General features: G+C 48.6%; 1 protein-coding gene across 1 annotated transcript in view; it reads right to left on the bottom strand.

The window, feature by feature from the left end:
* GRN (granulin precursor) overlaps positions 1–26092 on the bottom strand; it is a 29517-nt gene extending 3425 nt beyond the window's left edge. The window contains 13 exon segments of the mRNA XM_080977188.1: positions 994–1221; positions 1706–1982; positions 2878–2981; positions 2983–3324; positions 4907–5004; positions 6311–6443; positions 7599–7705; positions 7839–7977; positions 10779–10900; positions 11076–11160; positions 12472–12633; positions 14421–14580; positions 25858–26092. Of these exon segments, the coding sequence (XP_080833314.1) occupies positions 994–1221; positions 1706–1982; positions 2878–2981; positions 2983–3324; positions 4907–5004; positions 6311–6443; positions 7599–7705; positions 7839–7977; positions 10779–10900; positions 11076–11160; positions 12472–12633; positions 14421–14567 (1944 nt within the window). The 5' untranslated portion in view covers positions 14568–14580; positions 25858–26092.
* Positions 26093–27088: the final 996 nt, after the last annotated feature.

Raw genomic sequence — 27088 nt, 5'->3', positions numbered from 1 at the left:
AACATTCTCCTTTCCCTTCCTCCCCCACAACAAACACTCTGTGGGGCCGAGAGACTTCAAAGAAGTGTGACTAGCCCAAGGTCACCCAGCAGCTGCATGTGGAGGAGCGGAGACGCGAACCCGGTTCCCCAGATTACGAGACTACCGCTCTTAACCACTACACCACACTGGCTCTTACTGGCTTGGAAAACCTTGGGCGTGTTCTCAGGTTACTGGGGTGGCGAGCAGGAGTCAAGGGGGCTGGGGCCATCTCCCTTGGCTAGTGAAACACTTATGTATTTACTGCCAGAACTATCTTTTCCCAGAACAGCATTTAGGTTAGTTAACGCATGCCTCAGAGTTCACAAAGGGTGCCGGAATAGCACCCAACACCCTGAAGAAACCAAGCTGCTTCTTCTCTGACCAGCACCCTGCACCCTCCAGGCTGCCTCCCACGCCTGCTCTATCTTTTTCTGTGCTTTGCCCTGCTCACTGCCTCTGTCCAAGCCGCTTGCCCCATTTCCTAATAGATCAGAGTCTATTCCAGCATCACACAGTGCAAGGCTGCCTCCCACATGTCAGTCAGTCGCCCAGTGCCCTGGCATGCTTTCGCTTCTGTGTTCTGTGCTGGCACCTGGGCAGAAGGTAAAGGTAAAGGGACCCCTGACCATTAGGTCCAGTCGTGACCAACTCTGGGGTTGCGGTCCTCATCTCGCTTTATTGGCCGAGGGAGCCGGCATACAGCTTCCGGGTCATGTGGCCAGCATGATTAAGCTGCTTCTGGCGAACCAGAGCTGCGCACAGAAACACCGTTTACCTTCCCGCCGGAGCGGTACCTACTTATCTACTTGCACTTTGAAGTGCTTTCGAACTGCTAGGTTGGCAGGAGCAGGGACCGAGCAACGGGAGCTCACCCCGTCGCGGGGATTTGAACCGCCGACCTTCTGATCGGCAAGTCCTAGGCTCTGTGGTTTAACCCACGTTAAGTTTGTGCAAAGCCCCGGCTGCACTCACGTTGGGTAGCTGGCAGCAGCTCCACCCGCCCGAGACATCCCTGCAGCAGGTCTGCCCTTCCTCGCAGCTGGTTGTGTTGTTGCACCGGATGCCACGGTTCTGAGTCACACCGGCAGGATGCTTGGGGACCCAAGGCAGAGAGTGCTGCGGCGACTGGCAGGTTTTCTGACCTGGATCGCAAGTGTAGTCTTTGGGGCAGCAGTGGACACGGTCTGGGCAACAGACAGCCTGCAGGGGAGGCAGGAGAGAGATACAAGAATAGGAGCTGGCAAGATTTAACATCAAAGATCAGAGACAAAACGGCAAAAAAATTCTGAGAACCACTGGCCTCAGGCATCGTTGTGAATTCACAAGAGGCCGAGAAAGAGGAGCAGGATTTGAATCTGGGACTTCCTGGGGTCAGAGCTCAGTCCCTTATGCTGCACCAGCTCTTTAGGAGACGATGACTACAGGGGCTGAACCCCAGGAATTGTTTTCCCAGCTGGAAGCATCTTAAGAAAACACAGGGATTGGCCAATGGGGATAAGGTGAGCCACCAAAGAGGTTCCTCTTTTGAGAACCATTGCCTGCCACAAAGGCATATTACAGCAGGGGAAGGATTCCCCTTTGTTTAAAAAGAGAGTTCAAGTTAGGTTTTTCTTGAACTGCACAGAACAGCACCATCACTTTAGCTTCACACTTGATAGCAAGTTGTTCCGCCACCCCAGCTTACCTCTGGGAAAGGGCAGCACCCCCACTCGCCCGAGGGCATCCGGCAGCAGGTGTGCCCGTCTGGGCAGCTCGCCTCGTCGTCACACCTGATGTCATTCACCTCCCTCGGCTGAATGAGAGCCATCGAGACCTGCCGGGAAGGCTGTCCGCTTTGGACGCAAGAGCCGTGTTCCACATCACAGGTGTAGCCCCCAGGGCAGCAATGCTTTTGGTCAGAGCAGCAGACGGCCTGCAGAGGAAAGGGAAGGAAGGATGAGGACTCGTCCTTCCTCAGGGGCCTGTAGGCAGAAATCTTGCTCCGGCGGCGCAGTGGCAGCGGGAGGCCCCATTAGCTAAAGTGGTGCTTCAGGTTAAGAACAGTTTCAGGTTAAGAACGGATCTCCGGAACGAAGTACTTAACCCGAGGTACCACTGTATATGCTGGAGGGGGGGGGCCCTGACCAGATGAGTTTCTCCTTCATTGCTAATGAAACCTCACATTTTTCTTCCAAATGTGTTGGAAGCCTCAGGGACAGAGCAGTTGTGCAGGGGAAGTGCTAGATGGCATGTAAGGGCAGAAGAGTCCCTGCCCGATCCATCGGGATAAAGTAATGAAATTATTACTAATCTGGCAAATCACTGGGCACCCCCAGCTGCCAAATGCAAAGCCAGAACCAAATTAGATGGGATTGCATCAGGTTAGGGAGCTGCTGCCATCCTGCAAAAAGTGGGAGAACCAATTTAAATGGGAAACGCAGGGGAGAGAGCCGGGCTGAAAACTTGCCAGCCCATATTTTACTTGCCCACATATCCCTCTTTCTCCAGGTGCTTTGGGCTTCGACACTGAAAAGGCTTGGGAAAGCAGAGAGGGAAAGGAGCCCAAGAAAAGGAAGGGGCCTAGAAATATCACTGACTGCAACACAAGCCATAGGGCAGGTTACAGGTAGGTAGCCGTGTTGGTCTGCCGTAGTCAAAACAAAATTAAAAAAATTCCTTCCAGTAGCACCTTAGAGACCAACTAAGTTTGTTATTGGTATGAGCTTTCGTGTGCATGCGATTGGCGAGGAGGAGACTGAATTTCACTGAGCAAAAGCCACTGGTTTCTAGTTGTCAAGATGCACCTCCTTGCTGGGTAACGGCATTATGCAATCTGCTGTTCACCCCACAAATGGGCTCCGCTTGTTCCCATTTTACAGACAGCAAAACTCTGGCCGTGAGCACACTCCCAGCGCAGCCAGGCTTGAACCCACTTCCCCCCCTTTCCGTTCCACAGCCAAGACACTTTGAGCGCACAGGCCAGTGCGGGATTTGGCAGCAAGTGTTGATTTGGCTGGCCCAGGCAGAATACCCAATTTTCGGGGCAGGGAGGAAGAGATGGGACCTGCCCCACCCTCCTCTTACCTTTGGCAAGGGGCAGCAGCCCCACGCGCCCGATGACAGATGGCAGCAGGTGTGCCCTTCTGGGCATTCCGTGTGGGCATCGCACGGCACTGCCGTGCCCGCAGAGCTCACAGGCAGGGAGCGTGGCTCTGCTTTCGCCAACCACGGGATGCTTCTGCCGCCTTTGTCGCAGGTCCCCGCGGCCACGTTGCACGTGTGGCCCTTGGGGCAGCAGTGGATGTGGTCTGAGCAGCAGACAGCCTGGAAAAGGACACGGAAGGCTCTCAGGTTCATTCGTGGAGCAGTCGACACAGAGGGTACAAGGAGGCTGCCACCTAGCCATGGAAGGAAGACCCCACCAGCCCAGCTAGCAGAGATCCTTTTCAACATAGAGGTTCCTGAACATTTTCAGGCCACCATCCCATGGGTCTCACGGAGACTCAGAATGCAGCTGCCAAGCTGGTGACTGGGAACAGTTGCTGGGACCATATACAGTGGTACCTTGGGTTACATACGCTTCAGGTTACAGACTCCGCTAACCTAGAAATAGTACCTCGGGTTAAGAACTTTGATTCAGGATGAGAACAAAAATTGTGCTCCAGCGGCGCAGCGGGAGTGTAAGGCCCCATTAGCTAAAGTGCTGCTTCAGGTTAAGAACAGACCTCCAGAACGAATTAAGTTCTTAACCCAACGTACCACTGTAACTAGTCCTAAAGGATCTTCAGTGGTTCCCAGTATGTTTCTGAGCACAGTTCAAAGCATTGGCACTGACCTTTAAAGCCCTAAACAGCTTCAGCCTAATATACCTGAAGGAGCGTTTGCACCCCCATTTTTCAATCCACACACTAAGATCTAGCTCCGAGGGCCTTCTGGTGGTTCCCTCACTGCAAGAAGTGAGGTTACAGGGATCCAGGCAGAGGGCCTTCTTGGTAGTGGCACCTGTCCTGTGGAACACCCTCCCATCAGATGTCAAGGAGATAAACAACTACCAGACTTTTAGAAGACATCTGAAGGCAGCCCTGTATAGGGAAATTTTAAAAATGTCTAATGTTGCACAATTTTTTATGTGCTGTAAGCTGCCCAGAGTGGCTGGGAAACCCAGCCAGATGGGTGGGGTATAAATTAATAATAAATAATGATAATGATGATTATTCCCAGTTACCCCTGCCATATAAAAACATTCAGAATAGCGGTTACTCACTAAGGAACATAGTAAGCAACACAGTAAAATTGAAAGCAGTAACCACCTGCTACACATTTGTTCAAAATCCAATGAAAACTACTTCATTCAATTAGTTCAACAAAAATGGAGAAGCTGGTGTCACTGGGTATCAGGTTCATCCAAGTCTGATAGTCATTTACACCTCCAGCGCTCCCTGCCACCCCCTTGCCTCTTAGTGCCCCCTAACACCAGGGGGCAGTAATGCCCCCTTTGGAAACCACGGTTATAACAGCAGGTATCGGGACAAGGCCTGGTACCCTTCCACAGGCAAAACTATAGTAAGGTTACCAGACGTCCCCGTTTCTTGGGGACAGCCCCTGGATTTACATATCAGTCCCCTGACAAAATCCATCTATTTAGCAGGAAGTTGAAAAGCGTCCCCGGATTCGTTGGGGGGAAAACTGGTAACCTTAAACTATAGGATTCGTCCTGTCCCCCCACTATGGCCACTTCCTGACTTGAATGAGTCAAAACCCTTGCCCCACAGAAGGAAGAAAGGAAGATGTCTTGGTCCACCAAGTTCAGGACTGCCTGGTGGGATTTCAGAAGGGACCCCGTAGCTGCCAGAGACTGAGCCTGGGACCACCTGCACCCTGTCCCCTCATCCATCACTCCTCTTACCTCCTCCAATGGACAGCACCCCCATTCGCCTGGGCTTCGCAGGCAGCAGGTGTTCCCATCTGGGCAGGTGTGCTCATCGTCGCACTGGACAACACCGACTACAGGAAGGGGAGGAAGGGACATCGGAATGGGAACCAAGAACGCCCTACCTCAAGGCTGTTTTGGGCGGCCCTTGGCAACATCTGACTCCTCCCTGAACCCCTTCCCACTGTCTTACTGTCTTGCCAAGGCTGGGTAAGTGAGGTGCTGGGCTTTGGGAAGGAGGTGTGGTGTTCTGGCAGAGTCCTAGTAGCGTCCTGCCTCCTTTCCAAAGCCTAGTAGTGCTTTCCTAGCTTTAGGAAGGAGGTGGGAGGGCTCTAGGACTCTGCCAGAGCCTTGCACCTCCTTCCCAAAGCCTGGTGTGTTGCTTAGCTGGTATGGGGAAGGCAGCATGAGGGGTGAGGAGTATCAAGTTTTGGTCTCACTCCCTTAGGAGCAGAGGAAGCTGCATTATACCACGCTAGAGCATTGGCCCATCTAGCTAAGGACTGTCTACACCGACTGGGAGTGTCTCGCCACTGTTTCAGGCACAGATCTTTCCCAGCCCTAACCTGGGGATGCCAGATAGACAGACAGATAAATAATTTATTACGGTCGGAGACCAGCTTATAAAACACACACGGGGGTACAGTCACAGAAGGAAAACAAACAATTGAAACAATGTACAACAATAAATTTAAAAACAAGGTACAACAATAAACCACCGCAGCAAGCTGACCCAGAGTCACCCATAGAAACGAGTTTGGGGATTTTCTTAACGAACTAGTTTGTGTTGGGAGATGGTCTGTGCCTACAGATCTGTACACAGAATGTGGCGACCATCCGGGTCGTCTTCTGATCTTTGCCTAACAGGAATAGGTCGAATTTTTGCTTTTCTGAGAGGTCAGCGAGCCTCACCAGTAGGGGATCAATGGTCTTAACTGTGTGCCTCTTCATAAAAGGGGCATCTAAAGAACAAGTGCTCTGGGCTTCCTATCTCCCCCAATGAAGAGGCACAAAGTCTCAGTGTATGGGACTTCTTTTAAAGGCTCCTTCCAGGACCGGCGAGGGAAGGGCTGAGCTTCTGGCGAGTGTAAAGGCCCTTCTTGCAGGAGATGCCAGAAAATGAACCTGGTACCTTCTGCTTGCAAGGCAGATGCTCCTCCAATAAGCAGCAGCCCCTCTCCCAAAGTCTACATCCTGGGCAGCCAACCTAGAGCCTTCCTGAAGCAGCTGACCTACACCTCCCAACCACTTCTGACACCACGACGCTAGCTATCCTCGTTCGACGTAACGTGCCCAGGCACCGATTTTCATCTCTCTCTCGGCACACCTCCCTTGTTGCTTTGCAGAACATCCCCCCCCACACACCGAGTCCTGCCTCACCTGTTTGGCGGAGGTCCGCAGCGAGGTGCAAGATGGGCCATGACCTCTGCAGGGTCATTGTGCATCGCGAGTGCTCCAGGTCGCACGTGGTGCCCTGTGGGCAGCAGTGAAGGTGGTCCCTGCAGCAGACAGCCTGGCAGGAGTCAAGGAAAGGTTGTGGGCATTGGATCAAAAACAGCACTGCCTGCATCTGCCTAAGCTTGGGACGTAGGGTGGGCTGGAGGGCACCAGTTCATGCCAAACACTGCAACCCATTCTTCTGGTTTGAGGGCTGCATCTTTTCCATATCTTGCTGGTACAGGCAGCAAGCCCAGCGGACAAGAGCTAATTTGTAGCAAGGCTTCATAGAAAAGAGAAAACAGACACCCCAAAGCTCCCCCAAAATGAATCAAGTAGGGGGGCGCGTGTCAAAGTCCTCAGAAGAAGCTGCGTTGGTGGATCTGTGTTGCTGGGAATGGAGTAAGACTGGGCAATATATTGTCCAAAATCAGTTTGAAGTCCATATCATGATACTGGTTTCATAATTTTTGACCTGGAAATGTATCGCGAATCACGATGTGTGTGTGTGTGTGTGTGTGTGTGCGCTCTGTGCAAAAGTCACAATGTGGGGGAAACCGTGAAGCCAGCCAATGCCTCTACAATGCTCTGTCCTTATTTCAGACATTGTGATACAGTCATACCTCGGGTTACAGCCGCTTCAGGTTGTGTTTTTTCAGGTTGCGGACCGCTGAAACCTAGAAGTACTGGAATGGGTTACTTCCGGGTTTTGGCAGTCATGCATGCGCAGAAGTGCTGAATCGCAATCTGCGCATGTGCAGATGCGGTTTGTGAACGTGCATCCCACACAGACCACATTCGCAACCCGAGTGTCCACTGTATAGTGGTATATCGCAAAGTTCAGCTTGTGATAAATTGTGATGTCAAAAACCAGGCATCGCCCAGCGCTAGAGTGGAGTACAAGCCTCAGGGAAGTGGGCAAGTGAAAGAGGGAGGTGATTTCTTGCTTCAGCCCCACGGCCAAAATCCAATGTACAGTGGAACTTTGGTTCTCGAACGGCTTAGTTGACGAACAAATCAACTCCGCAACGCCTTGGTTTTCGAACGGTTTCAGGAGTAGAACATACTTCCGGAACGGATTGAGTTCAAGAACCAAGGTTCCACTGTATGTTGGTCAAAAGAAGAGCTGCCACAATTTGAATTTAGCAAGAGCTGCAGGCCTAGCAACACTGGCCCCTTCCACTGAACCCACACAATCCCATCCAGTTGTCTTTCTGAATTTGATACTTACATTGGGTAGGTGGCAGCAGCCATATTGGCCCGTCGGGAGAATGCAGCAGGTGTCTGTATCCGGGCAGCTGGACTGATTACCTGGGCAGAGACTGTTCCGAGGTGAATCTGCAGAGGAGGTTCAGAGACAGGAATTTAAGGGGGTAGGATGCGCTCCCTTGTCAGAAGGGGAATGAAGAACCACTGCACTGAATGGGCAGCAACTCCAGGTCCACCCCATCCTTCACGCCCCGTTCCGTACCCAACAGAACCGCTCGCCTGCTTGCTGGGAACTTCTTCTGAAGAGGGTGCTCCCCGGAGGCTGCAAAGCACCGCGCGTGTGGCAGGTCGCAAGTTGTGTTGTGTGGGCAGCAGTGGATCTTGTCTTCACAGCACAATGCCTTGGGAGAGAAAGAGACGAGGAATGTGACAGTAAGCCCAAAATCCATTATTTCAACTGGTTGTTGTTGTTTTTTAATTTTCATGTTGCTGTTATATATTTGCTTTTCTTAGCTTATGGGTTCATGGTACGTTCAATATAATTTCATGTTGCTGTTATATATTTGCTTTTCTTAGCTTATGGGTTCATGGTACGTTCAATATAATTTCATGTTGCTGTTATATATTTGCTTTTCTTAGCTTACGGGTTCACGGTACTTTCAATATTTAATTGTAAGCCACCCTGATCATGTATCCCAAAGATTGTGCTTTTATTATTGCCTTTTATACCCAAACAAGTTTCTAGTCTAGCATGGATGATGGGAGGTGTAGTCCAATGACCACGGATAACAGCCACAGGTTTCCCATCCCTGCCTGATTTGATTTGCTGCTTGCTTCACACACGCACACCTCAATTACCTGGCCCTATTTCTAAGTTACCTGCTCACAAGTACATCAGCAAACACATTATTTTTCCTTCAAGAAGCACCACCTCAAGCTTGTTAGCAGCTATATTACACAGACTCTTTTGCCAATGGCTTCAGAAAGTTCAAGAGCACTTGTGTCTTTGAGATGTTGAGTTCGTAATGGCTTTCTCTTAAGTCTTTTTTAAAAAAAAATTTAGTTAGGTTTTTTAAGAGGTGTCAAGCTGCATCCCAGCATAATTACTTAAGGAGGAGCTTCGGTTCTGAAACACATCCTGCTATAATAATGCATTCAGCTATAATGAAACTCTCACAGATGTGGACTTTGGAGAACCCATTTCTGCTTTTTGCATTCTCTCACGAATTTGCCCCCTGGTTCTTTTCAAGTTTCTTTTTGTTTTCTTTTTGCATGACCTGGAGCCGTTCTATAGTGCACCTGCTCTCTTGCTGCATTGCACAGACTCCTCTCCACCCCCCAGCTAGCCAATGGGTCTTGCTACCCTGTAACACCCACTCTCCCCTCTGGGAATCTTCAGTGATTCAAGCCGCACAGACACTCTTGGTATCAACGGTACAAGGTGTGACCCAGAAGTTGCTCCACAACCTCCTGTTCAATACATGAACTTAAAACCAAGTCAGACCCAAGGCAGTGAGGGATCCAAAGGCAGATCTTGGGGCAACTTGAAAGATCAACAAGGATTTCCTATTCTCAGTTGTTTAATAACAGCAGCAACCAAACTACACTCCCAGTACAACTGCTGAAGTGCAGGAAGTTGGGGCAGATGACGAGGATTGTATTCTGTGGAGGGTGCCCCATTAGGGTAGAAGGGGCACTGCCCCACCAACCTCACTCTTCCAGAGGGCAGCTCTGGTTTATCTGCTTTCTCCTCCTCAGTCCCAATGCTGCCTTGCAGAACCCGCCAGAGAGCAAGATGGTGACTGAAGGAGACTGAGTTGGCTTCTCTTGGCGTTGGCTCTGGCGCCACCTGCTGTTGGGCTCCTTGTCTCCTGCCCTACCAGTCCCAAACATGCACCAGCCACCACTGAATTTTGTGTGTGTGGAAGGACTGGGACTCAGTTTGGTTCAGCTACTCACATTCATGGGCTCAGAATTATTTAATTGTTAAGTGCTGGCCTTTTGTGTCTGGTTCTGGCTGGCAGATCTTTGGGTTCTAATCAACAGCAAAGCAGATCGTGGGAGCCTGAAGTCATCCGCCTCTGATCTTGACCACTATTGTCTACTCTGACTGATAGCAGTAAGTGCTCAGTCATGGTGCTGTGGGTCCCACAAGGTCTCAAGACAACTGCAGGTGCCCTTCAGAAGCCTCTGCTTTTCCATCAGATTGGCTTTTAGCGGTCAGGAAAAAGGCAAGCTAAATATTTAATAATTTACAACAGGTTTTCAGATTGTTAGTCACCCAAAGGCTAGACATCAAATCAATCAATACCTTGATTTTAGGGGAGGGGAACACTGTTCTCTGCAGCTTTTGCTTGCACTAAGTGTTTTGTGAGTTGCAGAAGCATCTGCAGGGAAAGCACAGAACAGAACACTGGGTGGGGAATCCAGATCTCTCTTCACTTTAAAACCAAGTTTCTAGTCCTTTGGGCTGCACATATATGGTTGAAAGCACACAAGAAACGTGTTAAAATCTCAGAAGCAAGAAAGGTGGCTGAGTGGGGTGCTAGGCCTTCAGTGTGATTTGCGATTACAACAAAAATGACACAAAGTGCTAGCAAGTGAAGAATTGTGTGTGTGTGTGTGTGTGTGTAATATATTGTATATATTTTTTTATATATATATATATACATATATTTATATATATATATATATATATATATATATATATATATATATATATATAAACACCCACAAAAGGACAAATTATGCAAATGAAAGATGCTTGTATCATTTATAGACTGAAGAATTAAGCTTCTTTGGCACTGATTTTTATAGGCTAGTGATGCAGAAGGAAGATATCAGGGTGAAATGGCATTGCCAACAGGAACTGTACATTGTAATCGTTGGACATGACAATCTTTGGACTATCCTTGGACTTTATGACAATAAAAACATATAGAAGCTTAACGGTAACATGATTATGTTATTGCCACCAGGAACTGCGCTTTGCAATTTTTTGACATGACGACTACAGTTTTATTATATATAATGTTATGTTACTTTATAGCCAGTTACGTGTGTGTTGTGGTATTCTGAACATGAATTATGTAACGAGGCAATCGTGGTGTGTGTTGAGCTGAGATTCCTGCATTGCAGGGGGTTGGAACTGATGACCTTTGGGGGTCCCAACTCTACGATTCCATCTGCCGGGCCCCCATACCTCGGGCATTGGGCAACACCCCCAGACTCCATCGGGCATCATACAACAAGTAGACTCGTTTGGGCATTCCGATTCCCCATCTGGACACTGAACAGCACCGACTCTGGCAGGAAAGGTTGGAGCTAGAAGCCAAAAGCAACAGAAAATCCATGTTAAAAGTAAGCTCTAGCCGATTTTCGAAAAGCATTCAGAGGAAGCCACTGGGATAGTTAGATAATTCTTCTTGCCAGGTTTTGCAGTTCATTGTTCCGGCTGTGACCACCCCTCTCTCCTTTCCATCACCCTGCCCCAAGGTACCTTCACTCTTAGAGCAGGATTTCCCATCAGGACTGCAGCGGGAGCCAAGGGGGCAGCAATAGTGACCGCCAGCACAGGAGATGCCCTATAAGAGAGGAGCATAGCTGTCAACTTACAGATTTGAAAATAAGGGACCAGCAGCCTCGAAAATAAGGGATCAGCAGCCAAAATAAGGGATTTTAGTCAACCAGCTGAAATACAAAGTTAAAAGGGACCAGATAATTTCGGAGAGCAGCGCTGGTTTTTAGCCCTTCATTTCCAGAGGTTGCTGCTCAAGCTGATGAAACACTGCAATTAAATAACTACAAGCAGCAACCACTTCTTGCACAAAACGAAGTCCAAGCTACAAAGATGCTACCCCAGGCAGAGACGCTCAGTTCGGCGGCCGCAAGGAGGATGGCGGCAGAAGGGCCCAAGGCTCCTGCCAGTCCCGGCAGGGAGGGGCTCCCGGGGGCCGAGGCTGGTGAGAGGAGGCCAGAGGGGGGCGGGCCGGGCAGCCAAGCAACACAGTTGGAGCCTCCCTCCTCCCTGGCCGGCAGGGAGGGAGGGAGAGGAGCTGCTTCCTTTGAAACCCGGGAAATTTAAGGGACATCATCAATAAGGGACAGCAGCGGGACATGGCGCTGGGATAAGGGAGTTTCCCACCAAATAAGGGACGGTTGACAGGTATGGAGAGGAAGCGAATGTCAGGGGAAAAGACATTCAGCACAAGAGATGGGGGTGGTGATTGCAGGCTCAGAAGGAACCTGCCTTTGCCTGGACCACAGCAGGACGAGTATTTTCTAGGCAAAGGTGTTGAGGACTCAAGTCTGCCCATGAACTAGACAGGAAGGCATGGCAGCCGTGTAGCTGGCTGAAGTCACTCAGTGGGATGCTTTCCTTCCATCCCTTTCCAGGATGACAGTCAGTTGCCATCCCCTCCTTCTGTGCTCAGTGCTCCACAGTGCTCAGGTTAAGCGAAGATCACAAGGTTGATTCAGAAGGTTGGTGGCTCACCTACTCAAAGGAGAGATTGACTGAAAAATCTTGCAGTCGTGGCTGGGGATAGGAAAATATTCCACAGAGGTTTCTGCTTCCTTCACAACTAAAAAGCACCCTTCCCACAAACTCTGGCAGAGACCTTCCTGAGATGCTCAATACGAAAATCATGTTTCTTCTCCTTTTTAATCACCCAGTTAGGAGCAGGGTCCAAATGGAAACAGAGATCTATTACGTGTTAGAACATCTGTTCTGAGATTTATTTCAGCACAGAGCACAAAAGGGAAGGAGGCAGGCTGAGACTACAAGGTGTGGGAGACGGAGGCTGAAACTGTCCCTTTCAGCTATCCCAAAACAGTCCTGGAGGAAGACCTGCACCTTGCAGGAGCACCCTCCCCTGTTCTCTTCTGTGTCTCACCTCTTTCCAGGGGCAGCAGGCCAAGTCATCGTCCGGAGTACGCAGGCAGGAGTATTCCGCCGGGCACACACGGCCGTCTAAGCACGTGACACCAGAGGGCTCCGCCACCTGGTGGAGAGAGTTGTCTTGCGGAGGGAACATGCGCAGGGAGGCAGCTGTGAACTGAAAACAGAAAGAAGAAGTGGGAAAGTGGGGAGCAGAACTGGCCCCGTGCAGATACTCACACAGACCCAAGACCTCCCTGGAAGAAACAGCTGATACAGAGCTGGGGGGCGGGGAGGTGTCACGTAGCTCAGTCAGTAGGATGCGAGACTCTTAATCTCAGGGTTGTGGGTTTGAGCCCCACGTGGGGCAAAAGATTCCTGCATTGCAGGGGGCTGGACCAGATAACTATCGAGGTCCCTTCCAACTCTACGATCCCATGATTCTAGGGTTCTACTCCATGTTAGAAACCGATATATGAGCTTGGCGCCAAATGGCTCCTTAAACGAAAGTTGCGGTCACCAAATCGGAACGTCTAGTTGGAAGAGGCCAATATACATGAGAACTGTCCCCTGGGATCAAGTGACTTTTCTTCTTTAAGTTCTCAAAGTTCTTAACCTAAGCTCAAGGTTGTCATCTGAACTAGGCAGATGTTTAACTGAAAATCAATCAGTCCATTGTTTGAAAAAATGAGACTTTAGAGCCCCAAAGTGGCAACTGGACATTCCGTTTTGGCGTCTGCGGCCTTGGTTTAAGGAGCCATTTGGTGCCTAGATTATATCTGAGTTTCTAACACTGCCAACAGCCCTACCCTCCATGAATTTGTCTAATCTTCTTGTAAATCCACCCAGGCTGGTGGTGGTCATTACTACCTCATGGGGGCCAGGGGGAGGGAGTTAACTATGGATATATATATGCACAGGTGTACATAGAGGTTCAGGGTTGTATGGACTGGTGGAACACTGTTCTATTCTGATCCTATTCAGGTGTGCTATTGGTGCGCATGTGCCACAGACAGGTGGGGTGAGCCGGAACAGCAAGCTCTCAGTTCCACTGCCAAGTAAGTGGCAGGGAGCCATTTTACTTGTGGACTTTGAGCTCCAGCCAGTGTTAGAAACTGATACAGAAAAGCTAGGAGCCAAACGGCTCCTGGGGGCTGGGTTATAGGCGCCAAAACAGAATGTCTACTTGGGGAAGGGGGGCTGTCGGCAACACTTTTTATTGGCATGAATGAACTTTATTACGGTCTCAGACCAGGATTATTCTTTATTATTCTGATAAGCTTGAACTAATAATTCACATAAGAGAGACATTGTTAATAGCACTTTTTTATCAGAAATTGTTAATACATGTTTAATCTGGTGTTTACAATGTTGGTAACATAGTTCAGTTTTCAAAACGCTCTACTCTTTACTGTTAAACTCCTCAACATATTGTCTATCCTTAACATTTACTTCAAGGCTTCAAAACAGATACATTTCAGTAATCCTTGAGTGCCAGCCAGGCGCAAAAAAGGGCACCCAGACTTTTTGAGGTGTTTGCAAATGAAGAATCTTTAGGTGCAAAATGAGCCTGGCGCCCTGCTAATTTCGAACCCTGTCTTCAACTCATGGAGAGGGAGAGGGAAATAGTGAAACAGGAGGGTAGAGCTTAGCAAGCTCATTCCTGCTCATATGTGGGGTGAGGATTTTATTTCTATTAAAAATATAAGCTTTGGGAGTATTTGTTTTTCCTGTTGCGGCTATTTTATGCTTCCTTCCTGTGTTTTAATTGTATTTATGCATTATACAAACATTTGTGCACCATTCTGGAATCTTTTTGATGTCCAGAAGTACTTTAAATAAACCATTGTTTAAAAAGGGTGCATTTCATAGAAGGGGGAAAACAACTCTGCCTTTACGAAGTTGGGAGAGGGACAAAGACTTGGCTTTTCACCTACTTGTGGAAGGTGCAAATCTGGTTCTCACCTGAGGCTGGTCACAGCAGGAATATCCATCTTCTCCAGAGAGCTTGCAACAAACGGAGGATCCCTTACAGCTATGGCCATCGGGGCACTGCAGAGAATAAGCTGACCCTCCGAGCACCAGGCATACAAACAGCTGTACCCACCGCATCTTCGCCAAGAACCTGAAAAGAGAAAGATGGAGAAAAGGACAGGTGTTGATTAATTACAGGCAAGTCAATGTCTTCCAGCAGTCATGAAATTAAAAGATGCCTGCTTCTTGGGAGAAAAGCAATGACAAACCTAGACAGCATCTTAAAAAGCAGAAACATCACCTTGCCAACAAATGTCCGTATAGTTAAAGCTATGGTTTTCCCAGTAGTGATGTATGGAAGTGAGAGCTGGACCATAAAGAAGGCTGATCGCCAAAGAATTGATGCTTTTGAATTATGGTGCTGGAGGAGACTCTTGAGAGGCCCATGGACTGCAAGAAGATCAAACCTATCCATTCTGAAGGAAATCAGCCCTGAGTGCTCACTGGAAGGACAGATCCAGAAGCTGAGGCTCCAATACTTTGGCCACCTCACGAGAAGAGAAGACTCCCTGGAAAAGACCCTGATGTTGGGAAAGATGGAGGGCACAAGGAGAAGGGGACGACAGAGGACGAGATGGTTGGATAGTGTTCTTGAAGCTACCAGCATGAGTTTGACCAAACTGCGGGAGACAGCGGAAGACAGGAATGCCTGGCGTGCTCTGGTCCAGGGGGTCACGAAGAGTCGGACACGACTAAACGACTAAACAACAACCCACTGCGAAATATAACCAGGCCTTTGGCCTTTAACTATCTGTGGCTTTTTAGAAGTGGGTGGGATGTTTCTAATGTATTCCTCTTTCCTCTTGGTTTTAATGTATCTATGGGGGATTACTGTCTGTTTGGTTGTAGGTTGTTTTGGTGAGAAAGCAGGTCAGCAATAAATCACACGGCGTCAGTGACGTTAACTCTTTATTCAAGGAAACAAGGTGGACTCAGGAGGCCAGGCCTAGTGGGCACAGTGACTCGTCCTGGTAGATCTTGCCCCTGTGAGGCAGTTGTGGGGAGTCTGAAGGTCCCTCTGCCTTCCCACTGTTGCCTAAGTCTCCTCCCCTGGATCCAAGCAATCGGAGGCTCCTTCATCTTGCATGTCCTTGCTTCTCCCTCTTCATACCTCTTCTGGTCCTGGGAGACCAGGGAGGAGGGGAGGTGGTCCCAGCACGAAGGGGGACGACAACAACAACAACAGCCCAGCTTTCTCACCAGCCTGACTTATCTCTGCCTCTTGCCCTCCATTGCTTCAGCTTCTGCTCCAAGTCTAGACTTCTCTCTGCCACAGACTCCCCCCGCTTCCTAAACCCTGTTGTCTCTTCAGCTTCCAACACCTCCTCCTCCCAGTCTTCTCCTTCTTACCACTCATGGTCATTCCACCACTCTGAGCCTTCTTCCCCTGGGGGAAGTCCATGATATCTGGGTTGCCTGGGCAAGATAAGGTCACTGACAAATTTAATTAACAATAATAATAATTTAAAAATGCCAAGAAGCAAACCCAAGCATAAATGAGAACATGTGCATCAAAATCATGACCCAGAACTCTGACCTACTGGAGTATCACATGACTCAGCTGGGTCGTCAGCTGACTTAACTGACCCTCGTGTGACTCAGGCATTTTGTACAACATCATGTGAGCAAGCTCTGGGTGTGAACAGAGCCGGTAAAGGGAAGTTCTAGTCAACGCTGCATTGGGCCATAGATTTCCCGGCTGCAGGCTAGAAGGAAAGGCCTGGGTGGTTGTCACTGAGCTCCTACTGCTGCCCAAGAAGTCTTCAAAACAAGCAAGGCCAACCCTACCATTAGGCAGAATGAGGTGATGACCTCAGACAGCAGATACCGAGGGGCAGGGTGCAGCGATGAGATGGATTAAAAAAGGGTGGATAAAAAAATCAATGATTTTTTAAAAATAAAATGCTTTTGGAGGAAAAACCTTTCTAAAGATAGTTTTCTATTTAAGTTACATTATAGTCCAAAGGCTATTCATCAGGAAATAAGGATTTGTAAGTTTTTCATGTGCTAAAAGTCAGTCTAATTTTTAAAAAATTGTTTAACCACATCAGTTAACAAACATGGACACATATGCTATAATGTTATTGTTTTAGTTAAATAAATTGTTATTAAGGAAATTATTATTTTTCTCCTTCCAATAAGGTACAGCAGAAAAGTTGTCCAAATATAAACACTTAACTTATTAAACCTCACAATAATTTCATAATTATCTATGTATTTCTAATAGTATAACTAAATGAGCAACTTTTGATATAACTGTAAAAACTACTTTGAAAATTTATTATTCATAAATGAAACCTTTAACTGGTTGTAAATATTAAGATTATACCAGCAAGAATGAGTCCTTCTGTAAAAAGATGATTTAAATCAAGTCTTACTGACTAGTGCATTAAATTGTGATTCAAATCTATTTGATTTAAATCAGATCCACCCTGGTTGGGAGTACAGAGCTGTGTGTACCCCATGGCCAACGCTGTACCTCCCTGTGCTAGCCAAGTGCCCTCAGGTGAGAAGCAGGATTTTGCTCCAGTCCAGTGTTGAGGTAACTACCAGTCCAGCTACCTACTGCACACAGATTAAATTTATTACATTTATAGCCCACCAAGGAAGGGACGCGGGTGGCGCTGTGGGTTAAACCACAGAGCCTAGGACTTGCCGATCAGAAGGTCGGTGGTTCGAATCCCCGTGACGGGGTGAGCTCCCATTGCTCGGTCCCTGCTCCTGCCAACCTTGCAGTTTGAAAGCACGTCAAAGTGCAAGTAGATGGGAGGTAAACGGCGTTTCCGTGCGCTGCTCTGGTTCGCCAGAAGTGGCTTAGTCATGCTGGCCACATGACCCGCAAGCTGTATGCCGGCTCCCTTGGCCAATAAAGCCAGATGAGCGCCACAACCCCCGAGTCAGCCACGACTGGACCTAATGTTCAGGGGTCCCTTTACCTTATCCCACCAAGGAGCTCAAGGTGGCCTACTTGGTCTCCCCACTTTACCGTCACAACAAGCCTGAGAGGTAGGTTGGCTAAGAAAGAGGGACTGGCCCAAGGTCACCCGATGAGCTTCATGGCCGAGTGCGGATTTGAACCCTGGTCTCCCAGGCCTGAGTCCAACAGTCTGACCACTACGCCACACTGGAATGGCGCAGGGCATGGGGATGTCTGCTTACCCTTCACCTCAGGCAGCAAAATACATTGGGCTAGACCAGTAGCCACAACTACCACCAGGCCTAGCATCAGAAAATATGAATCCCGTCCCCAGTCCCTCTTCAGAAAAAAGCATTGCTATGTTGCTGTTTTAATTTAAAAACAAAATAAAAAACTTTGTATATTACGGCATTTTTTGAATTCTGTATTTGCAGTCCAACTTTGAGGGGATCCTTGGCTGAAAGGTAGCATGACTGCAGGGGGTTAGACTAGATGTACCCTGGGGTCCCTTCCAAACTTCAGAATTCTATGACATAATATGCAATAGCTTGCCATACTGAGTTTTAGAAAGGCTCTGCCTGCCTGAAGCAAGTGCCTCTTGTAAGGAGGTCGCTGGCCAGGTTAGGGGGTTTGAGGGTGGTGAGCAGGTGGGTCTGCTGCTGCCTTTGTTTCTCAACTCTTTATTGCCACAGAAGTCCAAAATAGAGCCAAATTGGCAGCCACAATCAGGAACTGAAATTTACGTGTCCCTGCAACCGAAATGGAAACTTTCGGTCTGCAGCTTCTGAGACTGACTGACTGACTGACTCACACACACACACACACACACATACAGAGAGAGAGAGTTGAAATGAAACTTTCATGAAACGAAACTTTCAGGGAGGAAGCAAAGGAGGCAGAACAAGCAGATTCCATAAAATGCATACGCTAGAGAGAGATCAAGGCGCTAACTTTTGAGTTAGAAAGCACAGCGTCTGAATTGACATGGGTTTCACCTGAACTTAAGCCCGCTCTGCACTCCACTTCCAAACTCAACGTCTACCCTTTCCAGCCTATAAAATGAACTTAGCCCCCAGGAATACAAAATCACAATTCCTACCTCTATCCTCCAACTCACCTGATGCCTACTCAGAGGTTCGTTTACCCACAAAAAAGAGTTGACTGCAATTAAGCAGGAAGACCATTCCTATCTCCAGAACCAGTAGTTTAGGAATTGTAGAATTAGGTGTTAAGTCTGCGATTTACAGATCTAAAGATTTTTCAGATCAGCTTGCTAGCAGGAGGAGTCAATTAGCCAAAGGGGCAATTAAGGTACCGTATTTTTCGCCCTATAGGACGCACTTTTTCCCCTCCAAAAATGAAGGGGAAATGTGTGTGTGTTCTATGGGGCGAATGCAGGCTTTCGCTGAAGCCTGGAGAGTGAGAGGGGTCGGTGCGCACTGACCCCTCTCGCTCTCCAGGCTTCAGGAAGCTCTCCACAAGCCTTGCAAGCCCGGCGGGAGTTCCCGCCGGGCTCCCAAGGCTTGCGGATAGCAGCCTGCATCCCGAAGCCAGGGGCGCGCTGAGCAGCTGCTCCTTCAACGGAGATGTGCAGTGTGTTTTGCGTGGACAGTGTGTTTTGCTCCCGCTTGCGTTCGCTTTGAGCAGCGAGCGGCTCGCAGCGCCGCCCCTCCGTCGCTGTGGAATCTCGCCGCGGATTGGGAAGCTAATTGGCTGCTGCAGCGCTGCTGCAGCTGCTCTTCTTCAACAGGGGATACTGGCAAGCAGCCGGCCGAGGCTCCCTCTCCACCCTGCTGCCCCAGGAAGCGCTGCGCAACAAGGCAAGGGTGCGCCATCGGGGAGCTCCCCGCTGAAGAAGCCGCGCAGGGAGCGGGAGCCGCAGAACCCGAGGCAGCGCACCCCAGGCTTCGGGCAGATGTCTGCAAGCCTTGGGAGCCCGCAGCCTGCAGCCCGAAACCCTGGGGGGGGGGGAATAATTTTTTTTCTTTATTCCCCCCCAAAAAAAACTAGGTGTGCCCTATGGGCCGGTGCGCCCTATAAGGCGAAAAATACGGTACTTTGCAAAACCTGAGGACAGCTGGTATCTACAGTGTGCACAATGCAAGACCGAAGATTTGATCAACAGCGGCTTGGGAGAAATACGCACTTCAATCTGGAGTAGCCAGTCCAGACCAGCCAAGCTTCATACTCATCACGCTGGGACACCCCAGTCGCTTGGCTTCAGAAATCTGATGGGGTTTGCAAGAGAAGCCTGGTTTCTTCAGCAGTTGCTCCATAAAGGAGTCATGGTGTAAGGATAGGAGTCGTAACTCCCATCAGCCAAGTTCCACAATGGCTGGAGGTCTAGGGTTTTTCCCCCGTCCCAGCTATAGAGGAACAGAAAGGATGAGAGAAAGAGAACAACACATGCCTTCAGAACCAGCTGCCTTTGACGAGGCTGAACCTAGTTCCTTCTTTGCAATTACTAGTTCCCCAATTCATCTGCAGGTGCTGATGAATGGCTTTAAATGCATGTTCATCATGTGGCACCCTGAAACAGGGTAATCAAAATCAAATATCCACATCATGTGAAAACTGTCCTCTGTGAATGCCTATGCAAAAATCTTTTTGTCCATCTGCAAGAAACTTGCAACTGTGGCGCAGGCCCTCCTTCCCCAATCTATTCCACCCACGTTATAATGACAAATGAAAGCTGTTGGGATGCTGCACTTGCAAACAGCCACTGGGAAGAGGCAGATTGCTTGGATAACATGGTGCCCAGGGATGGGGCAGTGGTGGCGCTGTGGTCTAAACCACTGAGCCTCTTGGGCTTGCTGATCGGAAGGTCAGCAGTTCGAATCCCCGTGATGGGGTGAGCTCTTGTTGCTCTTTCCCAGCTCCTGCCAGCCTAGCAGTTCAAAAGCACGCCAGTGCAAGTAGATAAATAGGTACCGCTGTGGTGGGAAGGTAAATGGTGTTTCCGTGCGCTCTGGTTTCCGTCACAGCATCCCGTTGCAGTTTAGTCCTGCTTGGCCGCATGACCCAGAAAGCTGTCTGTGGACAAACGCTGGCTCTCTCGGCCTGAAAGCAAGATGAGCGCTGCAATCCCAGAGTCACCTTTGACTGGACTTGACCGTCCAGGTAGTGATGTATGGAAGTGGGAGCTGGACCATAAAGAAGGCTGATCGCCGAAGAATTGATGCTTTTGAATTATGGTGCTGGAGGAGACTCTTGAGAGTCCTATGGACTGCAAGAAGATCAAACCTATCCATTCTGAAGGAAATCAGCCCTGAGTGCTCACTGGAAGGACAGATCATGAAGCTGAGGCTCCAATACTTTGGCCACCTCACGAGAAGAGAAGACTCCCTGGAAAAGACCCTGATGTTGGGAAAGATGGAGGGCACAAGGAGAAGGGGACGACAGAGGACGAGATGGTTGGACAGTGTTCTGGAAGCTACCAGCATGAGTTTGACCAAACTGCGGGAGGCAGTGGAAGACAGGAGTGCCTGGCGTGCTCTGGTCCATGGGGTCACGAAGAGTCGGACACGACTAAACGACTAAACAACAACAACAACCATCCAGGGGTCCCTTAACTTTTATGTGCAAATAAATATGAGCAGGAGCGTGCAGGTCACAGCTTTTTCAAAAAGATGTCCTGTTGATCTGACTCGTACTTTTTTTTTGGCCATCACACACTCACAGAATCAGACCCTGAAAAAGAAGGAGTCATGGAAACCTGTGGCAGTGCTGGTGGGGTGCAGTTGAAAAATGGGAGGAAATTCAGGCTTACAGGTGGCTTGTTGACCTGCACAACTGTGAAAAGACACACTCCCTCCTGCTATATAGCCCTAGGCTTCTCTTGCAAAGCACAGAGAGCTGGCGCTCCTAAATATTACTAGGAAACAGTAGAGAAACAGCCCTCCTTTCCGAACCTGATGTACCTCTTTCTCCTGTCTGCTGCCCCCCCCCCCTTGCAACACAAGCAAAAAGCCAATCCCTTGCGGAACCAAACTTAATTACTTCTCAGAAATCACAACAGAAAGATGATCCAACTAGAGTATAGATCTACACAAACTGCAGTAGTTATGTGCAGGCAATGTGATCTCGCAAGACATGTCGAAGCAATGTACATGGATGGATGAAATATCTGTTTGTTTTATGTGTTGGTTTTTCCACCAAATCCCTTGTTCTCTAGGTACTCACCCCTCTTGTTGAGTAAACTTGTCTCCGTGTCTAAAAAGAGGGTGATCAAGAAATGGCAAAGTGGGAGATTCTCTTGTGGGCCAATTTATTATGCCAACACCTTCAGATCACCAAGGTTGTTCTAAAAAATGGATTCTCTATTTATTTTTTTTAATTATACCCCATGAGAGGTGTAAAAGCAGCAGTGCTCAAAGTGAAGGCACTGCAATCCCTACTCACAGTTGAAGCCAGGGGACATATTCATAAGTAATAATTGTTTCAATTAAAAGGCAAGGCAGTGTACCCTTAAATTAGGCATACCAAGACCCCCTTGGGTCTTAACGATGTACAGAATGTCAGTAGCCAAGCGACACCATTTCCCTTTCATAGCAAAATGATTTCTTTGCCACTTAGCACATTGCGTTTCTGGGGCTCTTACAGGAAAGACTTGGAGAATGAAAGAGAAACTCAGACAGACATTTTTACTGCCGTTATCTTGCCAAGCCAGGAAAAGTTCGGGCACTCCCAGCTATGTAGCTCCTTTAAGATAGTGCCAGGACCACAATAGCTCAAGGTTGGCCTCTCTCCATATGAACCAACACAGACCTTGAGATCATCACCTGAGGCCCTTATTTGTGTGCCTCCTCCACAAGAGGTCCAGAGAGTGTCTCCACATTTGTGAAAGCTCGCCTGGCTTCATCATTAGATATTTTTAGGCGCCAGGCAAAAACAGTGGGTGGGATGCTTTTAATGTATTTATTATAATGTATTAATGTATTTCTTTTCCCCCTTGGTTTTAATGAATCTATTTGGAATTCCCCCCCCCCCCCAAAAAAAAACAAAAAAAAAAACCCACACATCTATTTGGTTTCAAGTCACTCTGAGTTGCCCTGGGCAAGATAAAGTGACTAAGAAATTAAATAAATGATAATATATGGAGCCAAAGTGCCGCTGGCATAACCAGATCATATGCCTTGTTACAATCACTCCTAAGTATCGGAACATTACACTTAAGAAACATGCATCATGCAGGTACACCAAGCCAAGAAGTTCGGATTGGCTGCAGATCATTTATTTTTGCCTCGTTCTTCAGCCCCAGAGCATTCCTGGCTAACAGGCCTAAGTATGACAACTACTGATCTCCCCCAAGATTTATAAAACAACAGAACAGTAAAAAGAAAAAAGTTAACTCTAGAGCCAGCCAGGACTTAAGTGAACACATCCAAAGAAATCCTGGGCAAACAAAAAGGTCTCTACCTGGAGCCAAAGAGATAACAAAGTCCAAGTTTTATCCCTGCGAAGGTGAGCAAAAGGACTGAAAAAAGAGCAATTGCAGACCCTCCCCTACCTTGCCTCCGCCAGCAGGGAGACCAAGTACAGATAAGGTGGGCCTCTGGGGAAGATCTCAACAACTGGGCATATCCATGCAGAAGGAAATGGTCTTTAAAGTCCGCTGGCCCCAAGACAAAGGAAGTTTAAACAGTGTTAAGCATTAGCCAAGCGCATTTTGCGCCTGGCTTTCGACCACTTGCGACCAAGTGAAGATGCCTGGGCTCCAGGAAGACGTCTGACGTCTCCATCATCTGGAGATGCCTGCCTGGGGATCATTGGATCTGGACTGTTTTCGCAACACATCCTGTAGAATTCTATCAGTTATATTTTACCTGCACAAGGGGAATGAATTTCTGGAACCTGCCTGAGCAGGAGCAGTCGCCTTTAAGAAGAAGAAGAAGAGTTTGGATTTGATATCCCGCCTTTCACTCCCTTTAAGGAGTCTCAAAGCGGCTAACATTCTCCTTTCCCTTCCTCCCCCACAACAAACACTCTGTGAGGTGAGTGGGGCTGAGAGACTTCAAAGAAGTGTGACTGGCCCAAGGTCACCCAGCAGCTGCATGTGGAGGAGCGGAGACGCGAACCCGGTTCCCCAGATTACGAGACTACCGCTCTTAACCACTACACCACACTGGCTTTTTTTTAAGAAAAAAAAAGGTCACACTATATGGGGACTTTTCTTCTTTTAAGTTTTCAAAGCTCTTAATCTAGCTCATGGTTGTTATCTGAACTAGCCAGGTGTTTAATTGAGAATAAATCACAGTCAGTCCATTGTTTGAAAAAATAGACTTTAGAGCTACCCTACCGCAAAATGGGAGATGCGGGTGGCGCTGTGGGTTAAACCACAGAGCCTAGGACTTGCCGATCAGAAGGTTGGCAGTTCGAATCCCCGCAATGGGGTGAGCTCCCATTGCTCGGTCCCTGCTCCTGCCAACCTAGCAGTTCGAAAGCACGTCAAAGTGCAAGCAGATAAATAGGTACCGCTCCTGCGGAAAGGTAAACGGCATTTCCATGCGCTGCTCTGGTTCGCCAGAAACAGCTTAGTTATGCTGGCCACATGACCTGGAAGCTGTACGCCAGCTCCCTTGGCCAATACAGCGAGATGAGCGCCGCAACCCCAGAGTCGGTTTAAGGAGTTTCTAACACTGGCTTAAGTTTCTAACACTGGTTTAAAGTCTCTAACATTGGTTTAAATGTGTCAGGATCAGCACCAGGTAGCAAACACTGTGCTTTACCCGGTACCATACATGAACAGCCCCGCCCCCCCCCTCTCTCTGGCAGGCCTCCAAATATTTTGAAATACAGCTTAGCTTCTCAACATCTGAAGGGCACCGGGTTGGGGAAAGCCGCCCTGGAGGAACCCAAGCATCCACAGCCAAGCCAGTACTACAGAAAAGTTAGGGGGTGTAGTAACTGTTTGTGCATATTCCGCTGCAATGGCACAGTCACCTTTTCCACAAAAATCCCAGGGCATTGTGAGTTTGCCTGCGATGAGTGTGAGACCACTATCCATCCAGCAACCATTATTCTCTCTCTGCAAAAACAGACTCCATGTGAGAAAACAAACAGGTTTCCCCTTAGAAGCACACAGGAAGCTCCTCATTTAGCCAAATGCTGCCTACACCAAGCGACAGCAGCTTTCCAGGGGTTCACAATAGACGTCTCCCTGCCAGAGCTGGGGATTCAACCTGGAACCTTCTGCATGCAAAACTGAAGACCGATGCCAGACTGCAACGCTCTGGCCTTGCCCTGTCTGCTTGAGATCTCAGCACAGGCACACCTACAGAACAAGAGGTGAAACACAGAACTCACAATGATCCAAACTCGGTAAGCAGGCAACACACGTTGACTTCAACCAGAAGAGAGCACACACACTGATTTTTGGGTTCAGTTTGTGAGGAAGTAAAAACCGAGTTGCGAAAAGGAAGTGCAACACAGTCTCTTGTACAATAACCACAAGAAGCCATAAACAAAGACAGGACAGCAACCTTCAGGGCGTAGGTTTTGAGGTCAACTTATATAGAATCACAGAATTGTAGAGTTGGACGGGATCCCCGAGGGTCATCTAGTCCAACCCTCTGTAATGCAGGAATAATGTGCGGGGGGGGGGGGTTTCAACAGCTGCACAGAAAAGGCCACTCTAGCCCAGCTCTACAGAGCACAGTGCAGCTGTTTTTAACCACTATGAGTGTAAGAACCAGGCCTAGCAACCAGCCCCACCTGAGACAGCTCAGAATGATTGCTGCTGTTATTTATTTAGCAGGAAAAAAACCATCCTCTGGGGCTGACCCCTGGCTTTTAAAGCCGTTGTCAGAGCTGACAGTGCAGGACTTAATTATCGACAGCACTTGGCACTGAAGCGAGATCCCAGGGTCAAATCCTGACTGTGTTTTTTTATTATTGTTTATTACATTTTCTATACTGCTCGTCACCAGAGGATCACAGGGCGGTTTACAATAGAAAAACACAAAAATACATTTGGTAACTTAGTAACAAACCAAGCCTAATTCCACCCAGTTTAAAAGCCCATAGACTCTCTAATTAGCCAGAGGCCTGGGAGAAGAGGAATGTTTCTTCCTGGAGCCTAAATATATGTAATGAGGGCACCTGGTGAGCTTCTCTGCAATATATATTGCAACGCGAGGAAGAAGGCGCACGACAGAGAGAAATGGTCAGTTTCCTATTAATCTGGGGGGAGGTGAAAGGAAAGGGGAAAAGAGAGAGAGGACAACGATGTTAAAAACGCAAAGGAGTTTGCACTGAGCCTAGTATTCCGTCTTCAACAGGGGTCAGCCTGACTGCTCTCAGGAAGCAATGCTGAAACAGCCAGCTCTCCCTTCCTGTATACTCACTCCCCAACCTCTTGCATGCGCAGCTGATAATAACCCTGGGGTGGGGACCCCTCTGCTGTTGCAGCAGGATCCCCCAAGGCACCGGGGGCTTTCCAAATCAACTCACCCTTTGCACCAGCTTCGCCCCGCAATAAGACTGGCGCGGCAGGACCTTCGCTAGCCGGTTCCTTCCAGCCCCAAAAGCAAAACCCCGGGTGCAAGGCCACGCCTCCGGCTCTCCATGGAATTGGCCGAGCCGCTGTCCCTGCAATCTGTTTGGCCGCTTTTCCTTCCTTTCCCCCTTTTTGGTTGGCTGCTTTGCTATCGCGGGCCTTGCCCCCCCCCCCCGCCCCGCAGATTGGGAGGCAGTCATATGATCTGTTGCTTAAGTCAATTTGCAAAACGCGCACATGACCCCGGCAGTTCGAATGCGCTTTGTTGCGCACGTGACGAGGCAGGGAAGGGAAGGTGTGGCTTTTTAAAAAAAATATATTTTTTAATTTCATTTTTGCAGGCTGAACACCGGCTCAGGCTCGCCGGAACTTCTGGTTTTCCACGCCGGGGCTCAGCCCCGGAAGTGGTAACGAAGAAAGAGTGCCTCTGAGAGCGTGCCGATTGCTACCCTGCCTTCCCATCTTGTTGTTGTCTGTATGGCATATGCGCAACGGCAGCGTTACTGCCGTGAAACACGGGTAAATTAGGCTTTAGGATCATAAAGGTCATTAGGATCATAAAAAGATTGGGCCTTACTAGGTCTTCCTAAGAGTCTCTTTAATCGTGCATGCTGTTTGCAGTACATTGTTACCAGTGGTGTAGTTCATGTTCTATCATGCACAAGCGTTATAACCAGCTGCATCGGCAAGTTTTACACACTACTGACTGAATAAGCCGCCGTTTCAAAAGTATTACTTGTAGGGAAGAGCTCTGGGTCCTCGCGCAAGAATCCAGATTAATGAAACACCCTTTGGACAATTATTAGGCAATTCCCTAATTCAATTTTCAAGCGAGCATTGGAAGGCCATTCCCATCCCTGGGGTTCAGCTGCTCCGCAGATCTTTAAATATATTCCTGGCAGGTTTTGGGGGCAAACTAATTTTTTGCTCCCTTTTCCTGTTATTTTCCTTGCTTCTAACAAAGAACTTCTGAAGTCGCCATTTAAAGTCAATAGGTGGGCGCACAACTGCAGGACCTCTAGAGGGCGCGTGAAGACGCTGCTTCACTGAGATTCCTATAGTCGGGCTACATCAGCAGCGTGTTCCCGTTAGCATGTAGAGGTTTTTCACATCAACCTGCACCCTTAACAAGAGTTATCGATGGTATTCTGGGCTAGCAGTCGCCTTTTCCCTGACCCCTGCTTA

This window comes from Podarcis pityusensis, assembly GCF_964106645.2.
Source record: "Podarcis pityusensis genome assembly, chromosome: 13".
NCBI classification, from domain to species: Eukaryota; Metazoa; Chordata; class Lepidosauria; order Squamata; family Lacertidae; genus Podarcis; species Podarcis pityusensis.
This window is presented reverse-complemented; position numbering and strand designations above follow the sequence as displayed.